This window comes from Nestor notabilis, unplaced genomic scaffold (genome assembly GCF_000696875.1).
Source record: "Nestor notabilis isolate BGI_N333 unplaced genomic scaffold, ASM69687v1 scaffold20129, whole genome shotgun sequence".
Taxonomy (NCBI): domain Eukaryota; kingdom Metazoa; phylum Chordata; class Aves; order Psittaciformes; family Psittacidae; genus Nestor; species Nestor notabilis.
The window spans coordinates 10,192-25,282 of record NW_009942633.1 but is presented as its reverse complement, the minus strand read 5'-3'; the positions used below and the strand labels follow the sequence as shown (position 1 = coordinate 25,282).

The window sequence follows — 15,091 nt, the reverse complement described above, 5'->3', positions numbered from 1 at the left end:
TTTGAGTTGTTGACCCACAGTCATCAAAGAGGTGTAGGGATCAGCAGATAGAAAAATAGGAAAATTGCTATTTCTGTTCTTGGCTTTGCACGCCACTGTCTTGCTGTAGGTCCCTGAACATGTCATTTCACATTTCAGTTTTTATTTCCTCACTGTGACATGATTTTTTCTATTTAAGTGGAAATCATTGCAGCAGGGATTTGCACTTTGTCCTGTGCTGAGTGTGATGGATTCTCTAGAACCTATTGTCTGGGCTAGCTTGCTTCTCTAACTGTCAGCATGTAAAGCAGACATCTATCATCACCAATTAATCGTCTCTGAGGAAGTTCCTTATGCCTATTCAAGTTGACAGATACATTTGTCATTATCATATTGTAAAGCACCTCCCAAGCTTCTCTCTTTGCATGGAAACTGCCCAAGCATGATTTTTTTTTATTATATTTTTTTTTCAGGAGACTTTCTCAAACTAAACTCTGGGTCGGTACTGTCAGTGGAGGCTTTAATAATATTTTCTATTCTTCAATATGTCATCTCTTTAGTGCATATGCAATGTAAAAAGCTCTGCACTCAGGAAAGCATCCCAACTACCCTGGAAAAAGAAATTCTTTTATTCCATTTAGTTCGGTACATAACCTTACACTAACTTGTAATTTCACTTCTGTATGGTGAGAAAGCTGCTCAGGGATTGTTAGATACCTGAGATATTGTCCTGTTAATGGAAATAGTTTACACTCAGTTTCTTACGTTACAAAAAACTTGATCTTTTTAATGTTATTTCTTTATTGCACATAAACTTAGAATATCACAGTACATGCTCAATGTACTTTGTACGTTAGTTCATTTTGAATAAACTTGTTCAGAAGACAAGGTTGTTTTGAGGTACAAGGTTAGTTTAAACTCATTTGGAAAAGTTTATTGAAAGTTGAAAACAAAGGGTCTCGGGAGGTGTTTATTAAATATTTAAGGGCCACTTACTTTTAGGCTAGTGGAAGCTGGAAAATAGCTGACCTCTCTCTCTAACTCATTTCCACATTATGAGTCTTTATCTTGTACTGTGAAGCTTCCTCAATTCTGAAAAAAATATTTTCAGAAAGAAAGTAATCAGAACTGGTATACCTGCTTTAAGCAGGCTTAAAGTAGAGGTGATTTCTGGCAAAACAGCACATCATAGAGCACATCAAAGGAACAAATTCCAACATTTTATTCTTAAGAAGGACTTTGACATTTACAAAACCATTTTTCATTCAAAAACCAAATTATCAAAACCTTATTTTTTCAGGTACTCGTCAATTTACTCCCAAACTGGTGTCTTATACAATGGATACTTGTTGTTTCAGTAAAGGCTCCTGTCAACTAGTTGTTTTTTGATCAGGTGGTTTCTACTTACAGTAATCTGCTCTTGATACTGTGTTTACCACTTACTGCTGAAAATATACTTCATCAAAAACACATGTAATTCAACCACAGACTACATAGGCTCTTTAAAATATGCAGGAAATACTAAGTGATCTTTGTCACTGGTTATCATTATTATAATTATTACTTCTACAGAGTAAAGAAGGGTTTGCTGCTATTTGGCTAATAGAATACTTCCCTCCTGATCAATTTATTGGAAGTTGTCATATGTGAAAAACATGTTGCTTGGTTTCAGTTTGTTGGAAGAAGTTTATAACATGATTAAACTGAGAGATTCCTTCTAGGTAAACTTCTATGATGGGTACAAATCAGACTGTCATTTTCTGTGATGTGAAGAAATCCTGTATAATGATCCATAGAGGAGGGCATATGATTTGGTAGACCCCAAGTTAGCATATACTTTATCCTTTTTAGGATCAACTTGTCTGATTTTGGCACTGATGTTAAATCACTTGTCATGCTTATGCGTTTACCTTTAGAGGCAGAATACTTCATACCATGCAGCTTCTCTGTAGACTTTAGAGTGATTTCCATGACAAATGCATTTATTTTGTAAAGAGTAAGCAAATGGACCGCAGTATTAAATAAGTATTAAGGTGAGTCCAAACCCTATAAATACAACTGTAGGCTTTTTTTATTTCAAAATCTAAGATTGGTGTGAAGTTCAAATAAAGCTGTGAGGATTGTGCTGCTTTAAACAGGAAAAGGTCATAGCATTAGTATTACAGATCTTCTTTTTTTTTTTTTTCTTCCCACTTGACTGTCCTAATCTCTGTTTTATCCAGACCAAATATGAGTCATTTGCTTTTCATGTGGGCCACCACTTTCCTACAACAGAGACAAAAGGAAATGGGTAAAGCCTGTACCTATTGAGATGTATTACTGGCTGCTATCCATTTATTGATGGCATGGAAATCCATTAACTTTCACCATTCTTCCTAAGGGCATGCTATACAGTATTGTCAAATTGGACCCAATGGGATTGTCAAGGAAAATATGAGGACACTTATGTCCCTTGCAATAATCTTTGCTCTCACGAGTTACAAAGTCAAGTGGCTCTTTTTTCATAAAGTCTGTATCAATCAGAAGCATTTCTGAGACATTCCTTTTGCATTGATGCAAGGATATGAAATCACACATCATTGCTACGTTTTGGAAAATAGATTAGAGCACTTTTCAGGAGGTGGCATTCAAGGTAGATGCTGGGGTGAAGGTGCCCATGCTGATCCACAAGGTAATTCTGTAGAACAGATTTTCTGTTGCAGTTTTATTGCTGAGCCATTTAGCATCCTCCCAGGATTTCACTTCATTTAAACATCCATGTTTGGAACAGAGCCATACTCCCAAATGAACCTTGTTGGTTACCTAGTGTTAAAAAAACAAATTAAAGTCTCTTACTCTTGCAGCCTTGGCTTTTCAAATGACTTATTCTGCTTACACTAAGAAAAGAGTTTGTTTACAAACATGGCATAGAGCAAACTAGACTTGGGTACATTTCACCGCCACCACCCCTCCCATCCTTCACTGTAAACTTTTCCTAATGAAGCTGTTTTAATTTGGGAGGAAGGAAACATTTGAGTAGTTGGATAATTTCACATTTGTTTCTACAAATATTGTGAAGTAGATGTTATTTACCATCTTCCTCAAACACCAGAGAATATCTGGTCTCTACTGGATCATTCTTAGAGAAAGCTTTGCTTCTTGATTTGTGTATATTTTTTCTAATCAATCCCCTGTTCAGGAGATATGACCTCTAATCCTGAATATGACATTGACTGTAACTCCTTGTGCCATTTCTGTGTGGTTTCTTTGGTACAGTTTATGCATTGGCTCACTGTGTATATGAATAGATCTAGAGATATTATGACCTTATCTAACAATTAAAAAGTTGGGATCATTACCCGTTAAGATAATTCTTCATTTAAGGGAATGCAAAATTAGTGTTAAATCTGTGCATCCACTGGTATTTCTAATAAGGTTGCTATTATATGAATCTTATAAATACGTATTTTAATTTATTTATATAAAAAGCACACATCTAATCCTTATATGCTAACATGATATCAGTGCTTTCAGGCTTTGATGGCTGAAGCAGAAAAAATAGTGCAATAATTCTTATTGCAGCACTATTTCAGTCAGAAATTTTATGTTCATTACCTAAGCACTCCTTCCTCAGTTTCTGGTCATTTCATTAACCAGTTGTAACATAATTGTTTGCTTAAATTATATCAGTTAGCATTCTATCCTCACTGTTTTCATGTTTGGGGGAGGTCTGGGGGTAGTTAATTTTAGCCTTTATATCTCTAGTGGCTGGAACACATATGTTCTCTGTCCCTGTGCAACTGGTAAGTTTCACTCATTAACTGTTTATTTCAGCTGCACTGTCTGTTTTCTGTGGGAACTGTGAAGATTTGAGATGCTAATGTACCTCGAAAGACAGAAAACAATCTCAGTTATTCCCTTAAGACTGCCAGGCTGGTAGGAAGGCCTTTAATAACCTCAGCTTATGTTTTGTTATATGCTGTTGTTTCAGGTTCAATGGATCCAAAAGACTTTCTGAGGGAAGCACAAATGATGAAGAACTTGAGACATCCAAAGCTTATACAGCTTTATGCTGTCTGCACTTTGGAGGACCCAATTTACATTATTACTGAGCTGATGAGACATGGAAGTCTTCTAGAATACCTTCAAAGTAAGCAAATAGCTATAAACTCATTTCAATGGGTGTTACAGCTGACAGTTTAGTAAATACATTAACATAAAGATAGAAGTACAGTGCTCTGGTTTAATGCAAAGGCTACTTTATTTGTCATGTGTGGGGATGAGAAAAGAGGAAAGAAAGAGGTTTATGATTTTTTGACATGCCAAACTATTTTCACAGTTTGATTCTTGCCTTACAATGACCCACATTTTTTCACCCAGTTCTACGAGTAGATGGGAACATACACTAACAGAATAAAAATATAAGCATCCAGAAGGATAGGCCATTGTATTTGACATGAAATAGAGGCACTTCCACAAAATGTACTTAATGGCTTTGAAATCTATTACTAGGAAGGGGTAGCCTTTCACTGTGAATTTGTCCCTTGCCTATAGAATCAGGGCTTTTATCTCAGCAGCACTTCAAAGTGCTCTTTTGAAGGCAAATAATAATTAAAAATACAGTTGTACAGCACGAAGCAGAGTAGCATAATGATTGCACTTCAAGTTCACCCCGCTATTGAGAAATGTTTGATTCTAGTGTTACCCGTTTTCAGTTTAGCAGATGTCTCTGAGGTGCTAAATGTCTCTAAGGCTGTAACTATCTCTTGAAGACAAAATGTTCACAGCAATTGTCTTGCTAAATTTTTTCTCTCTCTCCAGCCTATAAAGCAGAGCCCTGTGAAATACCACAGACAGTATTTACCATGTCAAACTCCTTCTGCCATCTTCTCTGTGGAACCATTTTTTAAGTGAGGTTCAGACCAGGGACAATTACAGCAAAAGAAATCTCTGGTAGAGTGGCAGCCCCACCAAGGAATGGCACAGAGAAGGGCTGCAATGAGCTTGGGCCAGATCAACTACAGTTTTGTAGGCATTTAGTGGCCAGAGGTAGAAATGCACAAATTTCCTTTAAATTCTCACCTTTGGTTCCTTTGTGTGCAGATTGCTACTTATCTGGTTGAAAGAGCCTGGCGCATCAGGAAATGATTGCTGTGCTTTAAAACATTTGTTGCACCACAGAAATAGCTCTAAGACAGGATGAGTCACAACTATTGCAGAGGTGAAAATTAGCCTGCTATTGCACAGAGTACAACACGTCCAGGACATGTCAGCTGTGCAGCCTGTGTGTGGATCAGTTGCCAGCATATGCAGAGCAGCTTCCCTTGCTGTGGGCCATGCATGTATGTGGCCTGATCTTTGCCCAAATGCTCACTCCTGTAGCCTTGGAGATGCTGAGAAAAGGAGGTTTCCAGGCAAGTGTCAAGATAACTGTAAAAATGGCCAGCTGAAACCCACACTAATGGTATGTCTCCTTGTCTGATGGCCTGTGCACAGGGAGATAAAGAGAACTGAGAGGTGGAGGCAGAGATCCGGGCGCTTTGATAGGTGTTAGTCAGAGAAAAGTTGTTGCCGTCAGTGAGAGTAATAAGGAAAGAGATTTGAAGTAGTCTGTAGAGCCCTGTGACTTAAAGCGACCTGTACTGGCTGGTAATCAGGGCACAGATCCTGATAAACTTTCTTGATATTCAGCCACTGAAGGAAGATATTTCCAGAAGGCTGCTGTGTTTCTGTGTGCACTATGGGTAAATATGGCAAACTGGAATAGAGGAAAAGTCCAGAGATCATTCTTTGGTCAAGTTTCCTCTCCTAGAAATGCATGGTATGTTTTTCCAGCTTTAAAAATCCCTGATATTTCATGCATAGTGACTATCACATACCACCATAATGACAGCTACTTAATAACGATGGGCATGCAAATCCCCTGTGCACCCTGTAAATGTACTTTGGGATACTTCTTGATGAACACTGATATGCAGAGTTATTGAGCTGCCACCAATATGAGAAAAATGCAACTGAAAACTTTTCTTTGTTATTATATGTGAATGAAATTGTCATAAAATGTATGAGTGTTTTTATCAATTCTGATAGACCTGGGGCTTGTTCTGGCACAGTCTTGAGGTTCAGTGAATTATTACAGAGGCAATGCTCTCAACTGGAGAAAGTGCTGCTCATTTATTTATTTTTTTTAATGTCAGGCATCTGTCAATGAGAATTTTTTCCTGTCTTCACTAAATGAGATGTTGTGAATGATTAGTTGTGAATGATTACTTAGAACAGGGTGAGGAACCTAAGACTTCTTTAATATTTTCTCTAATAAATTTTTCATATAAGGGCAATAGTTTTGTCAAAAAATATTAGCAAAAAAGGACATGGAGGCACTGCATTTTCTTTATAGGATAAAGAATAAGTCATGGGAAGGTTTTATAAATTCACCAGTAGTGCCTGGTTTTGAGTGTGGAAGTTATATTAGCTCTGTTCTTTTGTTGTAGTTTTTCCTCCTTTAAAACACTTTAAAACAAGCTAAAGTACACATGTACCCATATGAATATAGCCTTTAACTCTTCTGATCTGCTCTGAACCAGCCAGATGAGAGCTGGCTCTTATCTGGAAACCTCTGAAGCTGTACTAATGTGGTGTTCAAGTTGTGCTTGAACTTGTATGTTTGGCTGGCCCAACCTGGAGTTCTGGAGATATAGTCAGAAAACTCTATGAGACAACTGTATATGATTTTCACTTCAGATCCCAAAGAGACCTGTGCTTTTATCCTCTATCTTTGTGCAGTTTGCAGCTCCTGGTCAGCTGAGGCTCCTCCTTACAGCTTTTCATTCTTTAGCTCCAGAAGAGCAGCAGCAGCACAGAACCAGCTTCACACAGATAAACCCTCCAAGGAATATCTCAGTATCCAGAGCAATTGTGTCCCCTTCCCCTCCTCAGCCCATATGCTAAAGACAGTAGGCCAGCCTGGTCTGGGATCCCAAACAAGCCCCACTGGAAGAAATAATCTTTCAGATGCAACTTCACCATTAGAGGTGGATCTCGTCCTTTAGCACGGTGCACCTGTGTGTCCCGCAGGGCATAAGACAAGGAGGAGTTAGCAGCTCCAGCTCCTGTCCTGCACTGAAGCAGCTCATGAGGTTTATGAGTCATCCCTTCTTCCCTGTGACATTGCTGTGTTTTGACTCTTGGAGCAAGCTTGTATCAGGCTCGTCTGGACCATTCCCAGAGCAATGACAAGCCTGTGCTCAGGTCTGCCTTCATCCTTGTCTGCTTTCACCAGGAGGTAGTTCACAACCTGTGCAGATGAAGGAGCAGTGAAAAAGGGAACATGGGGAGAGGCATTTTGAAGTGAGTCACATAAACTCGTTTCCAAATCCCAGGTACTCATGCAAGGTACTTGTATATATTTAGTTATTTTCTGATTAAATACAACAAAGACATAATTTATGGATGTATATCTTTGTCCAGCAAGCTAAATAATAAATGTTGATGTCTTCCACTTGTCAGAACTGTAAAAATTTAGAGTGCTATATTATGCTGTGGCCTGATGATGGATTTTCTTGATGGTTAAGCCATAGATTACCACACAGCCTGATTTTTCCTCCTCTCTCTTTTAAAGGTCAAGGAAACTATTAAACATATGTGTGGGAGAGGAAAAGACTTTCTGAGTCAACAATAGAAATAAATAATCTTAGTGCTCGATTATCATGACAATGACTTTAGCCTCAAAAAGGAAGTAGGACAATGCACATACCGGGCAAATTTAATAATTTAAAATTCATTTCTTTTACCTATTCATCTCAGAACATCCAGATGAGCAGGAAATTCAAGGCCTGGAGATTGCAGAATAGATTAATAAACAATGGAATTTCACACTTTTCATAAGGGGTGATTGCAAGGTTAGGTCAGATAAAATGCCAGAACTGGAGGAGGCTATGCAAGCCAATGCTAAGACATGCTTTCACCAGGAATCAATTCAAAGTAAGCAATAGAAAACTGCCAGCTACAAATGTTTTATTTAACACAAAGACTGTAAGGAAAAGTCACCATCCTAATGAGAAAGGAGAACTGCTAATAAACCTTGCAGCAAACACTTAGCTTTTTGATATTGTTAAGATTCTGAAACAGAAAGTTGAAACCTTTATTAGAGGCTACCGAAGCAGGCACTCATGCTTCTGTGCTGCAGCTTTTGAGTGTGGGTGACAGTGATGCTTGAATATAACACTGATTTAGCTTACATAGGTTACCTCGGGGTATAAACTCTTTGCTATGAGGTCAGCTGTCCCCCAAAATGCCAAGAAGGCCCTGAACTTGTATTCTAATGTGTTATATTCCAATGACTTTTTTGATGGTACCTGTCTTAAAATTTTTGGCTGCAATTTTTCATGGCCTAAGGCTCTTTCCTTCATTTGTGGAGGAAAGTTGCTCTGCTCTAATTTCTTCTACTACTTTGTTTGAACAGGTGATCTTTGATTGCCAAATCTCTATTTCTGAGACTTGCTGGTCTTACAGCAAGTGGTGAGAATGGCATGCACTTTGCTTCAGAAAGTCCTGCTAGAGAGGCAGGCAGCTTGAAAGCAGTTCAAGAAGTCATATTGTTGAGTAGCAGCAACAGAGAGAACAGTGTGAAGCAGTCAAGTCGACTGGAAAGTGAAAATGAGAGTTGCAGTTGACAGCAGATGGTATATTTCCTGGTAAGAATCACTGGAGAACAGGGAACAAGGATAATCTTGGTCTTTTCCACCTTTAGTTAGCTTTGGGTACTCTCAGTGAGTACTGACATTAGTTCTTACAGTTTGAAACTGGTTATGCACTTATCAGAAAGACAAACATCTGCTTTGCTACCAGCAGATAAATGCCTTTCCTTTGGACTGTGTCAGAAGCTCCTTTCAGGCCTAGATCAACTGCTGCATTTAGTATTTACTCTTCTAAAGAAGATGGGACAGGCACTGTTACTCAGTTATCTTGAAATTAGCTGCATGACTTTCAGTAGTGTTGTTAACTAACCTCTGTCATTTGGTTGGGCTGTTACTTTATTGTATTGCATGGCCATTTGAACCAGAGAGGATATTATTTATATGTTAATAACATAAATAATATGTTATCTTTTTTTTTCATCTTCCTTTAAACAGAAGATGCAGGCTCCCAAATCTTCCTGCCACATCAAATAGACATGGCTGCTCAGGTGGCTTCAGGGATGGCTTATCTTGAATCTCAGAACTATATCCATCGGGATCTGGCAGCCAGGAATGTTCTTGTTGGTGAACACAGCGTTTACAAAGTGGCAGACTTTGGACTTGCGAGAGTTTTTAAGGTGGGTTGTGAGCAGGTGAACTGGCTCTACTTTAATTCTGGGTAACAAGGTAGAGGAGGTAACTGAAAGATAAACTGTAGCCTCTACATTGCTAGGTTCAGACAAAAAGTATGCCCAGCGAGACAAGGACCTCTACTGTGTTCACTTGTATCCTCTACCTGTGTTATCCCATACAAGGTTAGAAGCTGGCCTATGCCTTTATGTCAATCTGAAGATGGCATCCCAGTGTCTGCTTCCTACTCACCCACCAAGGAAGGAGCCTGGCAAGCAACACCCTTTGCTGCACAACACTAGTGTCTGCCACATAGAGAAAGACCACAGGAATGATGGCAAGATTATATTCCTGAGCCTGTGAGGGAATGCATAAAAAAGTGTATTGACAGCTATTCTCTCCTTGTTCATTTCCCCACTGCCTCCATGATGCTTGCGAGTGCAGGTAGTAATCATAAAAGGACTTTATTCCTCTACATGACTAACAGTGGAGTTCATAAAGTGAGGTCTCAGAGCTTCAAATCTCATGCAATTTCAAGTTCTTTGCCATTGTACTGTTTTTTTTTTTCTCTAGCCCTTGAGGATGTGGAATGCCAAGTAATGCTGACCAAGATCACCCTGGGAAAGAGCTGTGGTTTAGAAATGAGATTTCCTAACTCTGGAAATGATTTTATCAGAGTTGGAAAGATTTGATTTGCCATATTTTATGGATTTCAATATGTAATCTATAATTTCTGAGGTCTTATTATTGTTTTTATTGATTTATGTTCTTGCACTGAGAAGGAAAAATGGAGAAAAAAGCCCTCTGCTTCTCGTTTGTTTTTTTCCATTCAAGCAGCAGAAATTGAAGTTCATAACAGAGTTGGATTTATTACATACTGAAGTATAGAATAATGGCTAGACAAAGGCATCAAGGGACTTGGAAAGTGCTTTTTGCATAATTTTGATTCTTCTAGTTATGCATAAGTTCCGATTGCACATTTTTTAACATGAAAAATACATATTTTTAAATGAACAATGCTTACAATGGATAGTTCTCTGTTCTCACTAAAAAAAGAAATAATTTACAGGTGCTGACATTTCTTGTCAAAACTGAGCTTTGCTGAGATACTCTGTCATAGAGTCATCTTGGCAGACTTTCTTAGGATTATTCTGTCTCCTAAGCCAAAGCACTAACATGGTCACATGCAAAGATCCTAGAGTAGGTGTGAGAAATGAAATCTGTATTCCTGTATGTGTTAATTAGCATAATGAAATAATTTGTTGTTTCTAGAGATGAATAGTATGGTCAAGGTGCTAGCTGTATTAGTAGATCAGTAGATGCAGATACAAAGCTGTATCAGTAGATCAGTAGATGTAGATACAAAACAGTAACAACTAGTCTTTTCAGAAGTATAGAGCATTACAGTTAGGAGATGTACGTTCCGTATTAAAAAAAAATCAAACAAAATCTTGTACACATTTACCTGGATTTGCATGTGAAAAATCTGACCAAGGTTTTGGTGTGACCGATATATGCTAAATTATGTGTAGGAATTGAAGACAGAATAAAGTTTAGATGTCTGTGCTGTAAAACTTTAAGGACATGATTCTACAAATTTGCAAGTAAATGATTTGTCTTTTTTAATGTGTCTTTCATCTTCACTTTACATGAATTAATTGGACCCACTGTAAGCTAATATTTTATTTTGAATCACTTAGAGATTGCTCTTTGGTCCCCAAAACCTGCTTAAGTGATTGTTATCAAAGTCAATGACCCTTCAACACTGCAATAAATCACAGAAGAAACATTCTGAAATTCATTAGCTCTTCCTCTTGCCTTCTCTGTTTACTAAAAACCAGACGTAGAGCCATTTGGTCTCTAGTGTCAGCAGGATGCTTACGCTACCACTTGTGACAGACTTGAAATCTTGCATGCCAGGTCCAGAATTCACAGTAGCAGGTCACAATTAATGACGAGCCACTCCAACACTGTGTGCTCTCTTGAAATGACGAATGCTTTAGGAAAGCATTTGATGAACAGTACCATTGCACAACCGTGAAGCCCAGTTCAACAATAGACTTCAGAAAGCGTGTGCTTTAACACCATGAAAGGCAAGTGCTTGCCTAAAAGATGATAAGATTAAGCACATGCTTAGCTTAGTCAATTGCTTAAGGGCTTTGCCTCATTTTACCCATGGCAGGTGGAAAATGAAAACATATATGAAGCTAGGCCTGAAACAAAACTTCCAGTGAAATGGACAGCCCCAGAGGCAATCCGGTACAACAAATTCAGCGTTAAGTCAGATGTCTGGTCATTTGGAATACTTCTGTTTGAAATAATCACCTATGGGAAGATGCCTTATGCTGGTAAGTACTTTCACCTAAAGAATGATTCCTAATGTTTTCTTGCTTTAAGAATGACACACACAGAAAAGTTGAGTGCTTGTACTGTGGGCATGTTAAAGGGTTAAAACTGTAAATACAGAAAACTGGCTGCTCAGATGAGGTCCATTTAGTGGGTCAGATATTCTGGCTGCCCCCACCTCCCTGGAAGCTTTCCAAAGGTTGTGATGAGCAGGCATTCAATCTTTCTCTGGCTGGAGTCAACCTACACTGTGCAGGCACCTAAGCCAGCTGGCTATTTCCCTGCAGCATCAGATCAAAGGTGCCAATTCTTGCATGTGGAAAAAGGGAAGGTTTTCTGTTCCTCACCCTAACCTCTGTGGTGTTTTTTGGTTGTGGGTTTTTATTCTCATTTTGGGTTGTGGGGTTTTTTTTTATTTATTTTTTTGAGGATATCTCATGGAAGAAAGACTATGCATAAAGTAGTTCTGCACAGGCACTCCAGGAAGAAGGTATTTGAAAAATAAATCAGGTGGCTTTACTCCCTTCCCTCATATTTGACTATTGCAGTGGAAAGCCTTCAGAAAGAGAAGGATTGCAAGAATTAGGAATAAAATTTCACCAACCTTAAAAGTAGATTTAATACTATGTGACCTGCTATTATTCCTAGCACTGAGAAATGCTCAAGGAACTGTGCCTCCAATAACACAAGATATCAGTGAGATGATTGACTGTGACTCATTTTGTGCGAGTGAGGAGAACACAAGGGAAAGACTACAGCAAAAAAAAAGTTATGCTGCATCTGTACAGGCCTGAGGGGTGTTGTGTTCGTCATAAACTACATTTCACAGGGTCCCCAACTGGTATTTCCTGTAAAAGGAAAAATTGATTTTGCTTTTTGATTCCTACCCTCACCGCCTGTGAAACCGTTCTGAAAAAAGAAAAAAAAAAAAAAAAAGGTAACCAAAGCCAAAACCCCTCAACTCTTTCTTTCTTTCTTATATAAACTATAGGTGTGGGCACACACACACACACAAATAAACTATTCAAGTATAAATGATATATAAGAAAGACCATGATTCTCGGTATTGTCTGAGAATATTTTCAGCATTATCCCTTTGCAAAGGCATAGTTTATCCATGACTTTACAGTGGAAAACGTCCTTTTGCTATGGCTATTTGCTTACTTAGTGTTACTTTCAGGAGCTTGCCCTCAGCAATCAATTAGGAGAAGAGGTATGTTGATCCATACTGGCAGTGGGTAATGTACAGAGGAAACACCATTTAGAGACCTAGGGAAAAGAAGGAAAGGTTACACAGTTCAAGATTTGATTAAAAGAGGACAAAATTGGAAGGGGAGGACAATAGTTTTAATATAGAAACATATAGAAAAGGTAGAGGACTAGTTTCTTCTCCATAACTTGTGGTAACAGAGCAGGCAGATTGCCATCACATAGCTGCACCAGAGGAAGTTTAGGGCTCACGTTAGGGAAAACTTTGTAAATGTGAGAAAAATTCAGCATTAGGACAGATTTTCTTGGGATATTTTGGAGTCACTGAGACTAGAGTATTTAGGAATGAATTAAGGGAAATAGATCTCAGAAAAATTTTGGCAAACCCATGTGGTGGAGGAAAAGCCTCATACCCAGAGCAACCCATTCGCTATGCATGTCAGGTGGCTCAGCTGGGGGGAGGGGGCTGGGAGATGCTGGAGGTGTTTTTTAGCTGCTCATTTGGGATCCTTCAGTGACCGCTGTGTCTTGTTGCCATTGAAGGTGCCTGCTGAGGCCAGCTCTGCCCACAGAGTGCATGTGTGCTTCGCAGTGAGGCATCCCATTGCCTTGTCTCAGTAGCAGATAGGGACATGTGGCATCACTAAGTAGACCCCCAGCAGTCTGATGAACTCCTTTCTGCTTGCAGGCATGCCAGGACACCAGGTGGTCCAAATGCTGGACAAGGGGTACCGACTTCCTCAGCCAAAGACCTGCCCAGCGCCACTCTATGAGCTGATGCTGCAGTGCTGGAGCGCGGAGGCAGGAGGGCGGCCCACCTTCGAGGCCATCTGCAGGCAGCTTGAGTGCTACTTTGAGGCAGATTCCTCTTCCTATGCCCATGCCCAGGCCTGGTGGAGTGAACCACCAGACGGGAACGGAGGGACAGACACTACCAACATGGCTGTGAAATCAGCCTGAGCCCAGACGTGGAGGTTCTTAGGGAATGCTGAGGAATTCTGGTATGTTGTCATCCCTGTGCTGGTACACGAAGACACTTCAAATTTTTGCTGCTGGCAGGTGTTTTGCGAGACTAAGCATCAGGGAGCTGGAGGGGTGGAGGCTTCTAAAAAATAAAATGTCTTCTATTTATTTTTTAAACACGAAATTGCAAAAATGAACAAATGAAATGAGTGTTGCTCAATAACCACTGTAGTGTTTTGTCATTTCTCTGTTGGAATGATTATTTGCTGTTCCTTAGATTTTTTGCTCCTACCATGTTGTTTTCATGAAGGAATGTGATGACTCTACACAGCAGGATCTGTGTTTCCAGAGTCCTCTCATTGTAAAAGAATATAAAAATAATACTGGAATAGTGATGATAGCAGAATCCAGACTAATGGCCCTGCTTAGACTGTACCTGTGCTTTGATATATGGGAAAGTAAAACAAATGTTCATGGTAGAAGGAATTATTTTGTGCTGTGGATGCAAAGAATGATTCTTTTTAATTTGTTTACTGTTCCTCTTTTACGAGAGTAAATATAATTATTATTAGATTTTTAAATTTGTTTGTTCCTAATGTTATTAAATAGTGCCACGGAACAGTTGAGTTACTGTCCTTTAAGGTGTAAGGATTTGTTTTGTAGTTCTTCATTTTAGGGATATTGGAGTAAAGGATATTTTAACATGAACTCAAGACTGCCTTAGCCTTTTATAGTGACAACCTTTCCTATCCTGCTGCCAAAATCACGGACCCTTTCCAATAGGACAAGACCCAGGGCAGATCTAGGTATTTTGCAGAGGAACTAGCAATCCATGCTTCCATCTTATCCAAATGAAACTTTAATGTAGGAGATTGAAATAACAGATGATCCATTTTATTTTGTTGCATGGGGAAATGGAGCCCAAGTTCTTCTGCTAGCAGTCTTTACAGCTCCAGATTTTAGAATACTTTTGCAGTTTGTCTAATTTACTACAATGTTGGTTCTGCTAAAATCTGGTATCACTGTGACAGTTTTATGGTCTTAGTTGTTAGGCTTAGTGAACCAAGTTTTAATTATTTACTTATGATGCACAAGTTAATTATTTAACAACATAATCCAGGAATTAAGAGCTGTACTGTGCTAACATAGTGTGAGCTCAGTATAAGTGTGCTACCATTTTCCTTGCATATCAAAAAAGGGTATAAATAAATGAAAAGATTCATTACTTTAAAGACTGGGTGGCTTTTATTACATCTTTTTCATGTTCTTTTCTTCTCTTTGTACTTCAAATCCATTCATCTCAGTGCCTT

At 38.9% G+C, this 15,091-nt stretch overlaps 1 protein-coding gene across 1 annotated transcript in view; it reads left to right on the top strand.

Moving 5' to 3' along the window:
• The window catches only part of FRK (fyn-related Src family tyrosine kinase), a 50,580-nt gene extending 36,802 nt beyond the window's left edge, over nt 1–13,778 (top strand). The window contains exons 5-8 of the mRNA XM_010021498.1: nt 3,950–4,108; nt 9,090–9,271; nt 11,446–11,611; nt 13,507–13,778. Coding sequence (XP_010019800.1) covers nt 3,950–4,108; nt 9,090–9,271; nt 11,446–11,611; nt 13,507–13,778 — 779 coding nt within the window. The remainder of the gene's footprint in view (nt 1–3,949; nt 4,109–9,089; nt 9,272–11,445; nt 11,612–13,506) is intronic.
• Nucleotides 13,779–15,091: the final 1,313 nt, after the last annotated feature.